Source organism: Petromyzon marinus, unplaced genomic scaffold (genome assembly GCF_048934315.1).
Source record: "Petromyzon marinus isolate PM22_M1 ecotype Great Lakes invasive population unplaced genomic scaffold, UKy_Petmar_22M1.pri1.0 PM_G_Scaffold_20, whole genome shotgun sequence".
In the NCBI taxonomy this organism is placed as follows: Eukaryota; Metazoa; Chordata; class Hyperoartia; order Petromyzontiformes; family Petromyzontidae; genus Petromyzon; species Petromyzon marinus.
Window position 1 is genome coordinate 3,226,409 of NW_027422762.1, and position 21,473 is coordinate 3,247,881.

General features: G+C 48.1%; 1 protein-coding gene across 1 annotated transcript; it reads left to right on the plus strand.

The window, feature by feature from the left end:
- Positions 1–7,127: 7,127 nt before the first annotated feature.
- Positions 7,128–20,793, plus strand: LOC142912423 (hydroxylysine kinase-like). Its single transcript, XM_076060620.1, has 8 exons — positions 7,128–7,254; positions 7,561–7,707; positions 8,171–8,295; positions 12,320–12,647; positions 15,572–15,714; positions 17,133–17,313; positions 18,462–18,770; positions 19,453–20,793. The coding sequence occupies exons 4-8, from the start codon at positions 12,323–12,325 to the stop codon at positions 19,521–19,523; spliced, it is 1,029 nt and encodes a 342-aa protein (XP_075916735.1). The 5' UTR covers positions 7,128–7,254; positions 7,561–7,707; positions 8,171–8,295; positions 12,320–12,322; the 3' UTR covers positions 19,524–20,793.
- Positions 20,794–21,473: the final 680 nt, after the last annotated feature.

Genomic DNA, 21,473 nt, shown 5'->3' on the forward strand with positions numbered 1-21,473 from the left:
CGCCAAGTGGGCGGGATTGTGGGGGGAGGGGGATTTGTTTCTCTTCCGCTCAACGTCGTGGGTTTTTTGCTTTGTGTTTCATTTTAGTCATTTTTTATTTAATTTTTATTTTCTATCTACGTGACTTTACCGAAAGAACCAGGAATGTGAACTGCATGAAATATAAAGTGGGTCACGTGCATGCCTCTCGACCAATAGAAATACGCGGCGTTTTTTTAAACCGAGGGGCAATTCCCCACCCCACCCACCCTGCCCCCCGTCCACCCCGCCCCTTACACCCCCACCCCGCCCCCTTACACCCCGCCCCCTTGCACCGCCCCGCCCTCTTCCACCCCGCCCCGCCTCCTTCCACCACGCCCCCTTCAAACCCCGCCCCTCCTCCACCCACGTCTCTCCGTGACGGTTTGAAGGCCCAGTTCAGTTTTCAGTTTATTTTAGCCCTGTGAGCGATTCGGCTCTTGAATCGGGTGCAACCACAACAAACAAAAAAAAACAAAAACACGAACAAGAAAAACATCTTAAAGTGACTATGTGACTGTGCAAACAGAAAATCCATGAAAAAAACAGCAAAATATTCCTGAAAAAAGTAGCCGTACACCAACGCTGTGTGCAAAAAATCCCAGTGGAATGCAAGTCAAACAACAACCACAAAAACTTAGATTAAGGCCATCAGTTTAACTCCGTACTACAACAAAACAAACATGTCCAAACCTAAAAACGTTTTCCAAATCACCAAAAAATAAAGCCATAATTGCAGCGTAACAGTGATCACAGGGACTGTGACCGAATTTTTACAATTAACTACATAAATAACATGTAACACCAAATCCTAGAGCCATAGTTGGCTGCATGAGTTACTCCACAACAACAGATGCATCGGTCTGAGTATCAAATTACTCAATGTACCTTTAAGATCAGCACGCTAAATCAAAATACAGATAATACTTTGCAGCGTCATCCGGAGCGAAACATTTTATTTTATGTTATGCCAATGAATAGCAGTGGCAGCTAGGGGTGTACAACTCCTCGAGAGCAGTTTTGAGAGAAGATCTCATTGGTAGCGATTCAAGTTGCAGTTTATTGGCAATAGCATTCCAGACGCTGGGGGCATCAATAGCAAAGGCCCTTCCTACGGCAATAGGGAATGTGAAGCTGGTAAATGAGCGAAGACCTGAGGTCAAATTTGTTATTTGAAATAGAGTGGAGATCCAGCAGGTAGTCTGTGGATTTTTTTGTAAGTACATCGTGAATAAATAAGATCTGGTGCACAAGCCGTCGAACATTAAGAGACGTTAAGTTTGACCCAATGTAGAGATCACAGTGGTGAGTCCTATATGTGCAGTTCAATGTAAATTTTAAGGCCGAGTGATAGATGGAATCAAACTTCTTCAGTACAGTACTTGGGGCTGATTTATACACGATGTCACAGTAGTCAAGTAGAGGCAGTATGGTAGCTTTTATCAATTCCAAACGGAACATTGGGGGGAAGCAGTGCTTGTGTCGATACAGAAAACCAATTTTTATTTTTGTCTTTTTACCAATATAATCAATGTGATCTTCAAAATTCAGTTTTGAATCCAGGATGACCCCAAGATACTTATAGATCTTGACTTGCTCTATTTTATAATTATTTAAGGAATGTAATTGGGGAAACATGACTTCCTGCTTCAGTCCTGGTGAGAAGCATAGCACCTTGGTTTTGTAGGTATTCAGGACTAGTTTAAGAGCAACTAGCTGATGTTGTAGTTTGTTGAAATCACCCTGTAGCTTAGCAATCACGTCATCCGGAGAGCGGCCAGCAGTAATCACTATTGTGTCATCTGCAAAAAGATTTACCCTGGAATGATCCAGGTCAGTGCCCAAGTCATTGACATAAAGAGAGAAGAAAAGGGGGCCGAGGATGGAACCCTGTGGAACCCCTTTTGTTATCTTAACACTGTTTGACCTCCAACCATCTGTGAATACAGTTTGGGTGCGAGAAAAGAGGTAATTTTGTAACCATTTTACTGTGTTTTCGGAAAAACCGAGGCAACTTAATTTACTAAGCAGGGTGTTGTGGTCTACTGTATCAAAAGCTTTGGACAGGTCTAGAAAAAGACAGGTACAGTACTGCTTATTATCAAGGCTACTGTAAATGTGATTCAGAGAGTCTAATGCAGCAGATGTGGTGCTGTATTTTTTTCCGAACCCAGATTGTTTCAGATGTAGTAGATAGTTGGTGGACAGGAAACTGCTAATTTGGTAGGTCAATAATTTTTCAAAAATTTTCATCAACAGGGACAAAATTGAGATAGGTCAGTAGTTATTTGGATCATCTTTAGGGCCCCCTTTGTGAAGTGGACGGACATAGGAATGTTTCCATTCTAGAGGAACTGATGCTTCTTTGATGGACAGGTTGAAAATATGGGCTATATGTTTGTATATTAGGTGACCAACAGTTAGTAGAGCAAAGACGGGAATACTATCTGCTCCGGAAGAGGAAGACCCTTTGAGGTAAGACAGTTGTTTCAGAACATTACTTTCGTGGATTGTCTGGAAACTAAATTCGTTTAATGTTTGGACAGGGGTGTAGGAATTTGCATGAGCAGAGGTGACTCCCAATACATTATAAAAAAAGATTACCAGCTTCAGAAAAATGAAGGTTAAAATTGTCAACTATTTTTTTGGGATCTGAAAAATATTCCCCATTTCGGTTAAGCTCAACGGGCAGATTGTCTGTTTTGGATGCCTTTTCGATATATTTGTTTTCAAGAAAATCCTGGCATTTCCATGTGATTCCAGGAGAGTGGAGGAAAAGTAGGCATTTTTTGCATGCCGTATTTTTTTGACGTATCTATTCCTTAAAATCCTGTATTCTAGCCAGTCATTGACCAAATTACTTTTCTCAGCACATGCCCAAGCCTTGTCCCTAGTTTTCATTAGCTTTGTAATCAAATGATCAAACCATGGTGGGCGGTTGCATTTAGTTTTAAATCTAACCAACGGAGCATGTTTGTTAAGAATTTGGAGAAACGTGTACCTGAAAGTCTCCCAAGCCGTAATCAGGTTGGGGATATCACAGACCTTGTCAATATCCGAGTGAAGCACATCATTAGCAAATGCCTGAGTGCTGAAGTGTCTCATAGAGTGCTTCTCAACCAATTTAGGGGGGCTTTGGGTCTGGCTGATGATCTCACTCCAAAAATGAAGGAGTGATCACTAAGGTTATTACCCAGAACACCAGTCAGTGTGAAATTGTGAGGGGCATATGTCAATAGGACGTCAAGCAGAGTTGACTGTCCCGAATATTTTAGGTTGGGTCTTGTGGGGACATTTATTAATTGAAACAGATTAAATTCATCTGCAAAATGTGTGGCCACGGCCGGCGGGTTTAGCCAATTCCAATTTAGATCACCCACTAAAACTATTTCACCTTTAGGGAGGTGCCCAAAAAGCTCTCTCAGTGCAGACGCAGCTTCAACATCCTTCCCACTAGGCGGTCGATAGCAGCACACTACCAATATCTGTTGATTATTTGGGAGCGTTATTTTGAGAGCGAGACCTTCAAAGCAACATTTTTTAAACAAGGAGTGAGCTAGTGAACAAGCTCCTCAGCCGCCACCATTTCAGTCTCCGACCGCCAGCGCTTCCTCTGCGTCTTCGCCATCAACAACTCCAAGTCCTTCGAGGACATCCACCAGTACAGGTGGGTCGGTGTGTGTGTGTGTCGGACTTAACGCATCCACAAGTACAGGTGGATGTGTGTCGGACTTAGTGCATCCACAAGTACAGGTGGGTCGGTGTGTGAGTGTGTCGGACTTAGTGCATCCACAAGTACAGGTGTGTGTGTCGGACTTAGTGCATCCACAAGTACAGGTGTGTGTGTGTGTGTGTCAGACTTAGTGTATCCACAAGTACAGGTGGATCGGTGTGTGTGTGTGTCGGACTTAGTGCATCCACAAGTACAGGTGTGTGTGTGTGTCGGACTTAGTGCATCCACAAGTACAGGTGTGTGTGTGTGTCGGACTTAGTGCACCCACAAGTACAGGTGTGTGTGTGTGTCGGACTTAGTGCATCCACCAGTACAGTGGGTCGGTGTGTGTGTCGGACTTAGTGCATCCACCAGTACAGTGGGTCGGTGTGTGTGTGTGTGTGTCGGACTTAGTGCATCCACAAGTACAGGTGTGTGTGTCGGACTTAGTCCATCCACAAGTACAGGTGTGTGTGTGTCGGACTTAGTGCATCCACAAGTACAGGTGTGTGTGTGTCGGACTTAGTGCATCCACAAGTACAGGTGGGTCGGTGTGTGTGTGTGTCGGACTTAGTTCATCCACCAGTACAGATGGGTCGGTGTGTGTGTGTCGGACTTAACGCATCCACAAGTACAGGTGTGTGTGTGTGTGTCGGACTTAGTGCATCCACAAGTACAGGTGGGTGTGTGTGTGTTGGCTTAGTGCATCCACAAGTACAGGTGTGTGTGTGTCGGCTTAGTGCATCCACAAGTACAGGTGTGTGTGTGTCGGACTTAGTGCATCCACAAGTACAGGTGTGTGTGTGTGTGTGTGTCGGACTTAGTGCATTCACAAGTACAGGTGTGTGTGTCGGACTTAGTGCATCCACAAGTACAGGTGTGTGTGTCGGACTTAGTGCATCCACAAATACACGTGGGTGTGTGTGTGTCAGCGGTGGGTGGCTTACTGCAGCTACCATATCATGCGTCTTGTGCTGGAAGAAATAAAGCCTCCAGTTAAATTTTTGACTTGTTACACTGGTCTACAGCCAAAATGCTTTCGAGAAATAAACATGTAGTCCAACTTTACTAATTCTGTGTCACTGAGCTGTCCACTTGACACCACCTGAAGAAGGAGACTTGTGTTGCCTCCTAAACGTCGTGATTTAATTGTTTTCTTTTGTTTTATTTTATTTTTCCTCCGTGACTCCACCGTACAAATTCTCAACATTGTTTCGTGAGGAGTCGACTCCTTTTTGATCGCATTAAGAATCGACTCCCATTGACTTGCACGGGGAATCGGATTGTAGAGTTGTGTTAGAAATCGATTGCTCATTGAATTGCATGAGGAATCGACTTTGGGTCTGAATCAATTCCTTGTCGACTTGTGTTTGGAACCGGTTCGTCGTGTGGAGTTGGATCCGGGTCCGGGGGGTTCAGCATTGCCTGGTGAGTTTACACTCAACACTCACCACTACTCACCACTAGTACACTCACCACTACTCACCACTACTCACCACTCACCACTAGTACACTCACCACTAGTACACTCACCACTACTCACCACTAGTACACTCACCACTCACCACTAGTACACTCACCACTAGTACACTCACCACTACTCACCACTAGTACACTCACCACTAGTACACTCACCACTACTCACCACTAGTACACTCACCACTAGTACACTCACCACTACTCACCACTCACCACTACTCACCCCTAGTACACTCACCACTACTCACCACTAGTACACTCACCACTACTCACCACTAGTACACTCACCACTCACCACTAGTACACTCACCACTACTCACCACTAGTACACTCACCACTACTCACCACTCACCACTAGTACACTCACCACTACTCACCACTCACCACCAGTCACCACTAGTACACTCACCACTGGTACACTCACCACTGCTCACCACTCACCACTACTCACCACTACTCACCACTAGTACACTCACCACTAGTACACTCACCACTAGTACACTCACCACTCACCACTAGTACACTCACCACTACTCACCACTAGTACACTCACCACTCCCCCACTCCCCCTCCCTCCCCCCCAGAACGAGGGACTTTGTCACCACCATGGCCAACACGGCCTTCCTGTCTCACGCTCCGCGCCCTGTCCCTGATGCTGCCCCTGCTGCTGTCCCTGCTGCCCCTGCTGCTGTCCCTGCTGCTGCTGCCCCTGCTGCTGTTGCTGCCTCTGCTGCCCCTGCTGCTGTCCCTGCTGCTGCTGTCCCTGCTGCTGTCCCTGCTGCTGTCCCTACTGCCCCTGCTGTCCCTGCTGCTGCTGTCCCTGCTGTCCCTGCTGCTGCTGTCCCTGCTGCTGCTGTCCCTGCTGCTGCTCCTGCTGCTGCCGCACTGCCGCTTGGCTCCCCGCTGTGCCGCTGGTGGCTCGGCTTCCTGGGCGCTCTCAGACGCTGCTGCTGCTGCACCACCAACACCACCGCCGCTGGCTGTGGTGTTGGTGGTGGTGGGGGTGGTGTTGGTGGTGTTGGTGGGGGTGGTGGTGGTGTTGGTGGTGGTGGTGTTGTCGGTGGTGGTGGAGGTGGTGGTGTTGGTGGTGGTGGTTGGTGGTGGTGGGGGTAGTGGTGGTGTTGGTGGTGGTGGCGTTGGTGGGGGTGGTGGCCGTAGTGTTGGTGGTGGTGGGGGTGGTGTTGGTGGTGGTGGCGGTGGTGGTGGTGGTGGTGGCGGTGGTGTTGGTGGTGGTGGTGTTGTTGTTTGGCCGGATTGAGGGGGCTAAGCGGGCGCGGCACGGGCTAGAGAAGAGATGGAGTGATGTGGTACAGGAGGACGTGGAGCTGAGTGGACTTGCCGATGACTGGTACCAGCGGTGTCAAGATCGGCCTCTGTGGAGGAGGCTCGTGAAGGATGCTACTGGGCAGTTGGAGGCAGTCGCCCTCCAACAACAACGGAGGGCGGAGGAGCGACGCTTACAACAGCGAGCGGAGCGCCGGGTGGCTAAAGCACAGCAGGTTGGCACAGTAGGGGGCACAGGTGGTGCATCAGCCAGTCATCTCAGTCAGTCGACCCGTGGCACCTGGGTCTGCCCCGTGACCTCCTGCCAGCGGGCGTTCGACACTTCACGTGGCCTCAGGGTGCACATAGCCTGGCACAAGCGTCGTGGTGACGTCACCGCCACTTAGTGGCGAATGGCGGTTGTTGTTGTTGTTGGTGGTGGTGGGGGTGGTGTTGGTAGTGGTGGTGTTGGTGGTGGTGGTTGCGGTGGTGGCGGTGGTGGTGGTGGTGGCGTTGGTGGGGGTGGTGGCCGTGGTGTTGGTGGTGGTGGTGTTGGTGGGGGTGGTGTTGGTGGTGGTGGTGTTGGTGGTGGTGGTTGCGGTGGTGGCGGTGGTGGTGGTGGTGGCGTTGGTGGGGGTGGTGGCCGTGGTGTTGGTGGTGGTGCTGGTGGTGTTGGTGGTGGTTGCGAGTAACCCGAGAAGTGGGCAGTGGGGGTGGTGAGGGCGGCTGGGACGCTGCGCTCACTCCTCACGCTGCTCACTGACCGTGAGGACGACGACCAGGTGAGACCACGCACAAGGATATGTGTCTGTGTGTGTGTAGGTCGACTCAGCCTCAAATGAGTACCTGGAGCGATGTGTTAACATCGCCGCTAGGGAGACAAAGGCGGCCGGGCATGGTGCTGGCCACCCACCCCCTCGTGTGCCGTGCTGGCCTTTAAAGGCGCTCGCTAACAGCACTTGCCCCTACAGTCTGTTAAGGCTATACGGGGTATCTTTGTCTGTGCGCGGCACGGGCTAGAGAAGAGATGGAGTGATGTGGTACAGGAGGACGTGGAGCTGAGTGGACTTGCCGATGACTGGTACCAGCGGTGTCAAGATCGGCCTCTGTGGAGGAGGCTCGTGAAGGACGCTGCTACTGGGCAGTTGGAGGCAGTCACCCTCCAACAACAACGGAGGGCGGAGGAGCGACGCTCACAACAACGAGCGGAACGCCGGGTGGCTAAAGCACAACAGGTTGGCACAGGAGGGGGCACAGGTGGTGCATCAGCCAGTCATCTCAGTCAGTCGACCCGTGGCACCTGGGTCTGTCCCTTGACCTTCTGCCAGCGGGCGTTCGTATTATGAAATAAAAGGCATAATTTTTGTATGTAAATATCTTATCTATAAACGTCTCCGCGCGCGTGCGCTTGCGAGGGATTTGCCTCTCGAACCGTGGGGTTGACATCGAAAAAAATGTGCCAGCCAGCACGCCCTAAGCCCCACGGTGGGAATAGGCTCTTCCTTTTTCATGTCCGTCACCCTTAAATTAGTCACAGCGATTTCGTGGGATTTCGCTATATGAATTTATTTACTGCGCGACATTGACCGTACCAACTCACGCCAATTGCTTGGGGGGGGGAAGGGGGCGGTGGACCGCGCCAAGTGTTGTGCGTTCAGTGGAGCTCACACCGGACATTTTATTTCACGTGTTTAACAGAACACCCGGCAGCCGCCTCCCCCCAGGAGGGACCCCGGCGGATCCCAGGACACCCAACAGCCCCCTCCTGCTACGGGGCAAGGGATATTGCGACTGCCCCTACTGGACTATGTCAGTCCTTACAGGTAAGTTGTACACAGACCGTCGCTACACATAGCCCATACACGCCCCTCCCTACACTATTATCAAACAAATAAGTTGCCAAATATTACAATGATAATGTTCGTGCGCAGATAATAACTCGGGTTCATTGTTTACTATTCCCAAACAAATAAGTTGTCTGATATTACAATAATAATAATGTTTGTGTGCAGATAATAACTCGGGTTCATTGTTTACTATTATGAAACAAAGAAGGTGGCAGATATTACAATCACTTTCTTTGTGTGCAGAAAAATACTTTTTAAATTCTTAGGTTGCTACATGTTTCCTTTTTGAGCTGTGTTTTTATGACGCTGAGACCGTGCACTGCCAGTCTGTGATGTGGCTTGTTGCCTGCTGATTAATTCACGCCAGTGCACCGCCGCTATTATACACACTGCTAATTTAGCTTTTGCCCATTATGAGTGTATGCCAGTCTATAATCTGTTGCCTGCTTCTTTACCTCACTCAGTGTACTGCCAGCCTTTCATGTCGACTGTATCCTGATTTTTCAGCTGCTGCCCATATTGCCAGCTTTTTATGTCGACTGTAGCTATGCTTATGTCATTGAGTCGACATACTGCCACTCTATAATCTAGACTGTAGCCTGCTTCTCAACTTACCTGTGCATACTGATGCTCATTCATGTACACTTATTTCAGCTGATTTCTTCTATGCATTTCTACTATTTCGATTGCTCACGTCACACTATTTGCTGATACGTAGTACTGCGATGCTCATAGCTGTGCCATCATCGGGGATTGCTGTGCACGTCGATGTGTGTGTGTGATTTGATGTGGGGAGCGATAGTGTAGCGGTTAGCGCACTGCGCTATGAACCTGGCGACCTGGGTTCGATTCCCGCTCACAGCCAACACCAGTGACGATTATCTGAACCGGTCCCGGGCCTCCCCTAGGTCGACTCAGCCTCTAAATGAGTACCTGGTGCGGTGTGTAAACATCGGCACTAGGGAGACAAAGGCGGTCGGGCGTGGTGCTGGCCACTCACCCCCTGGTGTACCGTTCCGGCCTTCATAGGTGCTCGCTAACAGCACTTGCCCCTACAGTCTGTTAAGGCTATATGGGGGATCTTTGTTTGTGATTTGATGTGTGTGTTTGAGTCCATACGTGTGTGCGTGTAGGACCATGCGTGTGTCTGTCTTTTTCTAACGGACAACCCCCGATGTGTGTGTGTGTAGGTCGATGTGTGTGTGTGTGTGTCAGTCCAAGGGTGCGTGTCAGTCCATGTGTGTGTATCAGTCGATGTGTGTGTGTGTAGGTCGATGTGTGTGTGTGTGTCAGTCCAAGGGTGCGTGTCAGTCCATGTGTGTGCATCAGTCGCTGTGTGTGTGTGTGTAGGTCGATGTGTTTGTGTGTGTGTGTCAGTCCAAGGGTGCGTGTCAGTCCATGTGTGCGTGTCAGTCGCTGTGTGTGTGTTAGTCGATGTGTTTGTGTGTGTGTTAGTCAATGTGTGTGCATGGCTCCATGTCAGTGTGTAAGTCAATGTGCGTTTGTGTGTCTATGTGTGTCAGTCGATGTGTGTGTGTACGTCCATGTGTATGTGTGTCAGTCCATGTCTCTATGTTAGTCCACATGTGTGTGTGTAAGTCCATACATGTGTGTGTGTGTAAGTCCATGTGTGTGAGTTGATATGTGTGTGTAACTCCATGTGTGTGTATCTAAAGTAGAGTCCATATGTGTGTGGGGCAATGTGTGTGTCAGTCTATTTATGTGTGTGCGAGTCTATGTGTGTGTGTGTAAGTCAATGTGTGTGCGTGGGTCCATGTGTGTGTATATATACGTCCGTGTGTGTGTGTGTCTTACTCGATATGTGTGTGTGTGTAATGACGTGTTTTTACGTCAATGTGTGTGTGAGTTCACCTTTGTCTGTGTGTGAATCGATGTGTGTGTGAGTCGCTGTATGTGTGTAACTCCATGTGGGTGTATCTAAAGTGGATGTCTATGTGTGTGTAAGTTCATATGTGTGTGTGTGTAAGTCGATGTCTGTCTGTGTGAGTCTATATGTGTATGTGTGTGCGCGTGTAAGTCGATGTGTTTCTACGTGTGTGGGTCGATGTCTGTGTGTAAGTTGATGTGTGAGTCTATCTCTTTCGCCCGGGCAACGCCGGGTACTTACCGCTAGTAAAATAATAAAATATAAAACAATACAATTGTAGTTTTATAAAACAATACAATTTTATTGTTTTATAAAATTGTATTCTATGCTAATTCCTTTGTCAAAGGGTACCTCTGCGGATGTGTATACTTTAACTTAGCTATTTCAATGAGCCATTTCAATGCTAAATTATATGATAATTCCTTTGTCAAGGCGCTTTGTGTTTTTCTTCTCACACAGCTTAAAGGTCGTGATCTGAGCGTGGCTTCTCACACTCCAGCGCTGTCCTCCAGACAGTCTCGTCCCTTCACCTGATGAAGGCCGCTTGTGTTGTGGCCGAAACGTCGTGATTTTTTGTTATTTTATTTTCACCTACGTGACTTTACCCAATAGAACCAAAGAGTATATTTTATACTTTTTGCATTGTTTACAGTCTGGAAGCTACCCACATGGCAAATTTCAAGTTTGTTGCATGTCGGGAAGTATGCTAAACATTTCGAACAGACACACATATTCACAAATTTCGCTTTTATATATACAGACGAAGGGGTGGGTGACAGCACCACGCCCGGCCGCCTTTGTGTCCCCAGTGGCGATGTTCACACACCACAGCAATTACTCGTTTGAGGCTGAGTCGATCTAGGGGAGGCCCAGGAGCGGTTGAAATAATCGTCACCGGTGGTGGCCGTGAGCGGGAATTGAACTCGGGTTGCCGGGTTCGTAGCGCAGTGCGCTAACCACTACACTACAATGCGTTAAGCTTCCACATGCGTGGGTCACGTGACATATTTGACGTCACAGCTCACTTGCCGTGCAAAAAAAATGCATTATTGAGCTCCCCCCCTCCTCCCCCCAGAAAAAAACACAAAAGTGTATTTTAATATTTTTTGCGTGGTGTACAGTCTGGAAAGTACCCACATGGCAAATTTCAAGTTTGTTGCATGTCGGGAAGTACGCTAAACATTTTGAATAGACACACATAATCACAACTTTGCCTTTTACATATGTATGGAGATAATTTCGGCCAGGGCTGCTCTGTGTCAGCGACTCTGAAAAATCTGCTGACACCCGGCACACCACGTCCAGTGTGTACCTTTCGCTATCGCCGTGGCTACCGGGGCTGTGCTGCCCACTCCACTCCGCACCAGCGACCCGGAAAATATTCAGTGACAGATTAAGCCCTGATTATTATTCACACAATTACACATCCAGTGGAATTTGAACACGTGATTTCGTGCTTACGGGACAAGGTGTTTACTCGGTGGGCCATAGCTGCAGCTCCCCAATGCTGCATAAACCCACGGTTCTTGTTATAATTCCAGTTACAGTAATGCTACTTTATCAGGCACTGGCTGTATTTCCACTGAAATACACAAGGATAATTCTCTGTTATTACGAATCTTATATCTGACATGTTTAAGTGGTGCTTTTCTGTTCGGTGAAATGTGTTGCTATTAAATGTGATGCGAGCAAAGAGACTTGTTTATTGATCGCTGATCGATCGATTGACTTCATGGCCGAGCGGTAGCGCGTTGCAGATGTTTGTGGTACGAGCCCCACGACCACCCCGGTTAACGCTGTGGGTGTATGAACTGTAAATATTGCGTACTGTCTGCTTCACAGTCGGATGCTAAAGATCTCGGAGATGTAATTTAAATCAGTAGTATGCCACGTGTGTCGGCACAATTCTGTAAATGCGACAACTACTGTGGGCTGTCCGTGAAGCGTAGCGCCTCCAGGGTGTAGCCTCGTGTGTACGCTGAGCTTGTTTCGCACCGTACGTAGCCAACCGTGCTCATCGGAGGCGCCTTGCGCTGCACGAATGGAGCGGACGCCAACGTGCACTTGCAAAACCCAAAAGCTTTTTGATTGCCCTCGTTTTGTCCGTTGAAGACGATGCAAGCCGCGCCGCAGGACGATGGCAGCGAGCACGAGAAGCCGTGCCTCAGCGAGTCCCGCGCGGCGGAGCTGGTGGAGCGCCTCTACGGGGTGAGCGTGGCGGGGGTGAGCCCGCTGGCGAGCTACGTCGACCAGAACTACCGTGTGCTGGCGCGCGACGGTCGCCAGTTCGTGCTCAAGGTCACCAACACGCGGGACAGCCAGCGGCCGCAGATGCTCGAGGTGCAGATGGCCATGATGAGTTTCCTGCGGGAGAGGGGCTTCCCCATGCAGGAGGTGGTGGACAACGTCAGCGGGAAGATCATGTCGCTCGAGAACATCGGTGAGCTGCGCCCGCGTGGGTCCCGGGAGCAGAGACATTGGAGAAGAGATGTACGTAATACTAAATATTGTTCTACTTGATGTGCGTCTCCATCTCCCTTTGTCTCCCCCTACATGCTAAGGCCTCGGCACAGAGACCCTATCTCTCTGTGCTCCGTACGTTGTGTCTCTCTTTGTGTCTCTGTGTGAACTCCCTTCTACTTAGGTGTCTGTATATATATCTGCGGTTCTGTGTTTCCTCTCTCTTAAATTTAGCTCTTCTATGCCTGATGATGATTGCTTGCGTTGCAATCGAAACGTCGTATGCTATTATGTAATTTTATTATTATTTCTTATTTCTACGTGACTTTACCGAAAAAACCAAAGAGTCATTCCTGCAGTCACGAAAGTGACAAATCAAGTTTAATAGATGTACAGTGCAGTACAATTGATTTTGCTGCAACTGAACTCTGGCCCCCACAACATAGCACCACGCAGCAGCCTGTGATGCCTGTTTAATGCACGATTGTAACCCATAGAAGCCCTAATCCAGGCTCAACCTGCTTAGCTTTCAGATCTTATGATAGGGCACATTCCAGGTGATTTAGTCATAGGCTGATAGTAATCATACGAACACAGCATTGGTTTATACTTGCAAAGACAACGATCAATATCCGAGCATGAGGCGGTGGTATAATACTGGGTCTCACTCCACTGACGATAAGTGATGTAAAAGGATCGTACTTTTTAGTTTTTGTGAGGTTGGTGGATGTAACGCACTGCTTGTTGGTACTGGCCCAAGGTCCACATTGTGATATTTTGTAAATTCTTCATATATATATAAAAAAAAACAATGTTTGGTGTGTGGGATGAAACTGGAATGACTGCTCACAGCAAAGCCACACGGACGAGACGATAACATCTGTGGTGAGAGATCAGAAGCACACTTGCTGTTTTCTCATCTACTGACCTGCAAGTTGGTAGATATAATGTTTGTACAGTTCACCGCCGCCGCCATTCGCCAACTGCACAGTGTGTTCCACCTCCCCACACCTTTGCTTCTCAGGGTCTCCCACGAGACCCTGAGAAGCAAACGTCAAACTCTTTGCATCGAGTTCCGGATTGGCTGACAAGGGGAACACGTCAAACCAAAACCATGTATTACATGAACAAGCATAGACGGGAAAGATATGTCACAAGTGATATATTGTAGAGATATGAGAGAGATTTATTCATGATAAAGGTTTTTGGGTGAGATCACGTTATTTATAAATGTGTCATAACCCTCCACCACCCGACACAGCCAAACAGTAAAAAATGTGTCACGTTGACAACACATAAAATAGTTCACTACTTTAGCCCACCGGTGTGATGAAGAGTGAATCCACAACATTTACAATATTTGAATACGACGTTTCGCTGGTAATTACATCCAGCATCATCGGGCAATTCGCCAGAATGGTGAAGCCCTCACTTGCTCCCGGTCTTAAATAGAGCAGCAGGGTGATGTCATCATTTAACTCATTCAGAGAGAGATTTAATCAGAAATATGATATTTATATGGAAGAGATAGGAGAAAGATCTATCCGCAAGAGGAGAGATTTAGAGAAATGCAAACATGTCGATACAGAGCTTATCTCTCCCCCACACCCACTCCGGCCTCCTGCATCGCATCACTTCTATTAATATTATTATTGTAATCATCATCGTTACACTTGTTTTCACAGCAGAGCCTCACTGAGTATCGGGAGGGTCTTGTCAAACTTTTCAGTTGGGGGGAGGGCGCGGGGGCGACGGTTGTCGTGTGTAATTTCAAGTGAGTATTGCTGACTGAGACATGTACTTAATTAGTTCTTGTAAGGCGTGGCGGGATAGTTGTCCTGTAGACCAGAATGAATTAATTTTGGTGGTTCGGGCTTGGCCCACGGGCTGTAGTTGGGACAACACTGGGCTGCTAAACATTTGTAAAGCAAAGTGCTTCATAGCTCATCGGATTCCTCCAGTAAAAGTACATATTCTGATTATAATGCCTGGGCTAGCAGCGCTCCTTTAAACCCAGGCTCGGGGTTCATCGCATGAGCTGACATCGCCGCCCAACGCCGTGTTTGGAATGCGAAGATCACGGAATGCCGCTGACCCTTATATTTACGTGATGGAACGAGCGATAAAAGTCGCCTCCTGATGCAGATGGGGCCCCCATTCACCCTGCTCCTAAGTAATTTGCTCAAGCTGAACCCAGGGAATTCAGCTAGACTCGTGGTGCTGACGTATCCATTCTGGCCCGAACCTGGGCGAATTGCCCCCGGTTCCGGCCAGCGTGCGCTAAGGCGTGAGGGTTGCGTGCCACGTTGCAACTTTGGCGGATGCCTTACGCATCGGTGTGGTGAGGTATTATTCCTCTCAAATGCTTTATTTAGCTACAGCGGTTTAGACAACAAGGCCATATAGGAATGCGAATTTCGGAATGCGTTCTTGTTATTAATTTCTGCGTTAATAGTATCGTGAAAGAAAGTCATGAGGAAAAAATCACTCCAATTTACTATTGTTGGGGGGGGGGGGAACAGAAATACTCGATTCAAGTTGCTTGAGAGATTGGCGTTTTAAAGACTACACGAATTTTATGTGCGTTATATATGGGACTTAGCACGTTCATTATTGTTATTAACCATTTAATGCTGAGCAGCAAATTGTCGCTTAATTTCCTAAAAAAAGAATAGTAGCCTTGGCTATCAGTTGAGCAATTCATCAGAGACCCTGTGTAGTATAGCACGTGGGTAATGAACACAGGGCGCAAAGTGGTGAGTTGACACTTTGGCCAGACCTTGGAGGTTCCGATATCAGCTTCCAAACAGCTTTTTATGTTCCAGCAAAAGGAAGCGACGGTGAGATTTCACTAACCGTGGTGACCTCTTGACCTCGGTGGCGACTCCTGCTGTGAATTCTCAGACTGCGGCGAAGGAGAGAAGGAGTTCAACGTGCGGCTGCTCACGTACCTGCCCGGCGTGCCGCTGTCCAGGGTGCTGGCGGATGGCAGCCTGTACTACCAGGTGGGCAAGCTGGCAGCGAGCATCCACCAAGCCCTGCAGCAGGTACGAGCGCACGAGCGCCTCTTGACAGGTGACGTGAGACTGCAGGGATTCATATTCTTGTTGCTTTCGGTAAAGTCACCACGTAGAAGGGAAACAATAAAATAATAAAAAATATAAAACAATAACATTCTCACGACGTTTCGACTGCAACACAAGCAATCGTCATGAGCTGTGAAAACCACAACAAGGAAATAAAAAAAAAAATTCTTGTTGTGGTTTTCACACCTGATGATGATTGCTTGTGTTGCAGTCGAAACGTCGTGAAAATTCTATTGTTTTATATTTTTATTATTTTATTGTTTCCCTTCTACGTGACTTTACCGAAAGAAACAAGAATATGAGAATATTCGACAAAGTAAAGAGGCAAAAAAGAAATAACTCGCAAATTACTTCATTGGGAAATGCGGAGCGATAGTTTCCCCAACCCCTTACTGCGACAATCTTAAAAAAAAAGTCTTGAGTCTCGGCGAGCCTTTTCTCTCGGTAAGCAAGTGTAATGTGACGTAACGAGCCCACTCGCTCAGAACGTACGCAGCTGTTCATAATTAGCAATGTGAGAGTCCTTTCAAGTGATCGAATGGCTGGTTTTCAAGCAACGTATTTTTGTTTCCCCCCCCCCCAAATTTTATTCCAAGCGTCGGGGTGGAGCGGTGGCGCAGTTGTGCGCACACTGCGCTACGAACCCGGCCACCTGAGTTTTATTTCCGGCCACGCCTAACATTCGTGGCAAGTGATATCTGAACCAGTCCTGCCCACCCCCCCTTGTCCTCTATCCTTCACCAACCTACACTGACCAGTTTGGCGAAGTATGGTCAAACACCCTACATGACCAACACTGAATACGGCAGTGCCTTGATAAGGGCTGTATGAGTTGTGCTAATTGGTGCCATGTCATGAGATGGAAAAAAACATCTCATTCTGTGCATCACCTCTGGTTAGAGAATGGCCCGCAGAAGGTGATCTCACAAAACTACTTCTCAGATCCATTCAAGTGTCCTGTTACTCACAAATACCAATCAAACATTTGCCAGCCGCACGCAGGACTTGGGCAGCCCCACCCTCAGCTGCATAATAAGTCTAGATTTTTAGCTTTCTTGACTGCAAGGATTCATACTCTTTGGTTTTTTCGGTAAAGTCACGTAGGTAAAACTATAAAATGATAGAATTTTTAAAAATGTAGTTGTTTTTTCATTTATTCTTTTATTTTATAGTTTTACCTACGTGACTTTACCGGAAAAAAAAACAAAGAGAAAATAATAAGTCAAGGAGAACATCTTTTTTGAAACGAAGACTATCCTTTGCTAGCTTGACGTTTTGCTGCCTTTAACTTACATGTGTACTCAACTGGCCAATGCGATGTTAATCTCGTATTGCATTTTTTGTCATCTTACCGCCTTCGTTTTTAAACATCTGCATAGTTTGAGCACCCGTTCCTGCACTCCCTGCAACTAGACGATTTCATCTGGAACCTGTCAAACACCCACCTGCTCGAGCCCTACCTCTTCACTCTGGACGGCGACCCCAACCAGGGTCTGGTCAGGGAGGTCATCGCCAAGTTCCGCGAGGAGATCCAACCCAACCTGCACAAGTTTACCAGATGTACGCTCGCCTCGCAGCTTCACCCGGGACGTAGCTCCATGCCTCAGGGGGCGAGGGGCGCTTCAGGCCACCGACGAGGCCTTGAAGCCACGACGGGTGCCGCGTACGTGTGTACGTTGAACTTCTTTCGCACCGTACATAGCCAACCGTGCTAATCGGAGGTGCGGGGGAAGGACAACAAACTAAACACAAAAAATCAGTTCAAAAATAAATTAGTGTTCAATCTAGGTTTAAAAGTGCATAGCTCCAGTGCTTCCTAATATCGGAAAGAAGAGCTTTTCAGACGGCCGCAGAAGTGCATCTGAAAGCGCGCGATGCGGTGACCGTCTTTGTTTGTTCGATGGTTAGCCAAAAGCCGCTGCGAGGATCACCCGAATTCGCGTGATGGTTTATGCTGCTTGACGAGATCAGCAAGGTATTGTGATTCATTTGTGGCAAGCATTTTCTTTGCAATGTGCTTTACGTGATTACTTTTACCCAGCATACACAGATGCATTACAAGGCATGCATGTAATGGGGGACACTCGCACAGACACTGATCACAGGTGAAATCAAATGACAGGGTTATTACATTCAGACGCTACTGTATATAAATCATAATTGTAATTTCTACCAAATCATTTTTCAATGGATGCTAAATCGTGTTCAACAGTTTTTGTTACACATATCCTCATAATAATAATGTACAGCCCTTTGTCAATGCACTATCTGGACGAAGGCATTCCCAGGCTGTGTAGGGTCATGGGGGTTGTTTTGCCTCCTTCACCATGCTGGTCGGTGAGGAGGTAGGTAGGATCCCAGGACTGGTTCAGATATCAGTGATGTTCTCCATGGCCGGGAATCAAGGGCTCGTGATGCGGTGTGCATACCACTACACACCGCTCCATATCTTGCCCCCGTGCAGGGTTGTACGACGCTGGTGGGTTATTGTAATTCTGTGCCTTTGAAGGCAGGAGAAGAAGTCGGTGATTCACTGAGACTCTGCGGGGGCCGTTCTTAGACTCGCACACGCGGCTTGCGCAACACCAATCGTGCGGCCGGAATAAAAACGGCACGGGCACGAACGATGACGACGGCGACGAGGGGAGGACGGTCAACAATAAAAGACAACGGACGAAATCAAATTCGACGTTTCCCCCTCACCGCAGGCATAATCCACGGTGACTTCAATGACGACAACATCCTGGTGCAGGAGGTGGCCGCGGGAAGCGAGCAGCAGCAGCAGCAGGGGCCCAAGTCGGCGGAGGGAGCGCCGCGGCACCGCGTCTCCGGCATTGTGGACCTCAACTCGATGATGTTCGGCTACCACGTGTACGACCTGGCCATGGCCATCATGTACATGATGGTGGAGAGCGGAGAGGCGATGGAGGCCGGGGGTCACGTCCTGGCCGCTACGAGAGCGTGCAGGCCCTCACCGAGGACGAGAGGAGGGCCGTTTACTTCCTGGTGGCGTGCAGGTGAGAGCGGAGGTGGGGAGGGGGGCCGGGGCAGGTCGGGTCGGGTCTGCCCGGATCGCCGTTGGCCGCATCGGGAAACGTTGGCTTCAAAAACCTGTGGCGGTTGCGTAACGAGAATTAATCCAGGTCTGGCGAGAATCCGATAAACTCGATGATTGTGCGGCAAAAAAAAAAAAAACACGTGCTTTATTATTTATTTAAAGCTCTTCATCAGACCAATGATGAATGAAGGTCTTGCCAATGCCATGTCGATCGTCGCGGTGGTTGACCATACTTCACCATGCTGGTTAATGTGTATTGGTGAACGGGGGGGATCAGTAACAGTTTAGACATAATAATGCTGATTACCATGATGTTGCTAACAGCACTTCTACGGATGCTGCTGATGACGGTGATGATGATTATAGAAAAGACACTCATAGCAATGTTGTTTACGATCATGTTGCTGATCACGCTGCTGCTGCTGCTGCTGGAGACGAGGAAGATGAAGACGGCGACTTTCCTTCTGCTGGCACTTCTGCTGCTGACCACGAGACTTGATCCAACTATGGCTGCGATTCCTGGACGCTAAAATCCCAGCCGATCAACAAGTCGGCAGCAAAAACCCTCTTGAATAACAAACGATATTAACCGTCACGACAGCAACGGCGACAACAACAACATGGTCTACTTTTCCCCGCAGGTTCTGCCAGTCGCTGGTCATGGCCCGCTACACGATCCTGCGATACCCGCAGAACGCCGACTACCTGCTGATAACGGCGCGCACCGGCTGGGTGAAGCTACGCGAGCTCTGGACCAGGGGCCTGGAGGACATGCAGAGGCTGTGGTCCGATGTTGCGGCACGGTACAGAAACTAGAACCGCGGTGGAGATCGAGACGGACGGCGAGGAGAGAGAAGGGGGAGTTTGGGGTGGGGGGGGGCCCACCGTGAGACACGTCCTCCCACTCGCCCCACCGGTACCTCCCGAGGCTTCGCAAGGAACCGGTTTCAACTTGAACGTGGCGCCGTTGGTTTTGGACACGTGCGATCTTTGAATACGGAATCTGAAAATTGTGAATTGCTCATGCCAGGCACTTAATGCATAGGGGAGGTTTTTCGTGGCTTCAGGTTAGGAACGTATTGTTGCTGCATCCAGCGCTGTTGACAAAACGGCGTTCACATGCGCATCCGTGGGTGATAATAATAATAGTACTGTCAGAATATTTGTTTCCCGTTCATTTACTCAGGAAATCCTGACTGTTTCTGAGATTTTGTATTCATGAAGTTCCAGCGTTCAGATGTTCGACCAATTCCTTTGTAGCTTGTTTGGCTCGTGAGAGGAAACCGGAGTAACTCGGAGATTACCTGTGCATACGAAAGGTGGTGGGGGGGGGGTAACACTCGACAACTGCATAGATGTTTTATATTTTTATTATTTTATTGTTTCCCTGCTACGTGACTTTACCGAAAGAACCAAGAATATAAAAAGCGTCACCGTACACCGACATCTGTTGGCCAACTTGCAGCGCAAGGCCTAAAACGTCTGCTTTTCCCAGACAGTCTTCAAATTAAGCACTCAACCCAGGCTCTTCCCCGGTTGAGCTTCAAAGATCTGACGAGATTTGGTGCATTCTGGGTTAATTTTGTTATTTTGTGAGTTGCAGTTGCATTCAGATATTTTTTTAATCTAAACTACAGTTGACCTTAGAACCCTCAGACATGGGCGTGGGGAGTCCTGGCCTCGTGAAAGATCAGTCGACTTTCTTGCGTTGCCATGACCTTCCACTCGGCGGACTTTGGGAACGGTAGTGGGGTGGGGGTGGTGGGTGTTTGATGATTTTGCTGTAAAGGTTTCCTCTACAAAAGTGGGACACTCCTGGGTTTTGCCACCAAGTACTAAGTCATGTTTTGCAGAGGGGTCAAATACTTATTTCCCTCATTAAAATGCAAATCAATTTATGAAATTTTTGACATGCGTTTTTCTGGATTTTTGTTGTTGTTATTCTGTCTCTCACTGTTCAAATAAACCTACCATGAAAATTATAGACTGATCATTTCTTTGTCAGTGGGCAAACGTACAAAATCAGCAGGGGATCAAATACTTTTTTCCCTCACTGTAAGTTCGATTACAGGGAATGACTATAACATGAATTGAAAGTGATATCTGGACCCCTTCAAACAAACCGCATTGACCAGTGTGGTGCAGTATGGTCAAGTAACCCATATAATATGGGGAAAGGCATCATCCAGCAGTGGATTGATCTGAGGCTGTGAAAATTGGCTAAGCCTCAAACGCAGATGCACCACGTATACACTGCCGCCTCCTGTCTTATGCCATTACCGACGAGAATGTTGCCCTCTCATACTAAATTAAAACTTTTTTATTTTACCAGGGCCCACTGAGCTGTAAAGCTCTTTTTTTTAGAAGCGACCTGGCCACAAATGATAGCTCAACGAAGTGGCTTATCGTGTGAAAATTTCTAGCAGCCAAATACTCCAAACACATGCTTCTGAATTGGGAGGGAAAAACCGGAGGACTCGGAGAAAAAGCCACACGATCAAGGGGAGAACATCCAAATATACAGCAGCAGGCATCAGTCGAGATCGAACCAATGACCTCCTGTATACCAGGCGAGGTAGTTAACATCTGGCCACTGTGCTTGCAGCCCATCTTACCCGAGTGAATGTGAGCTTGCATTCTGTGCTCTGGTAACCCGTAATTG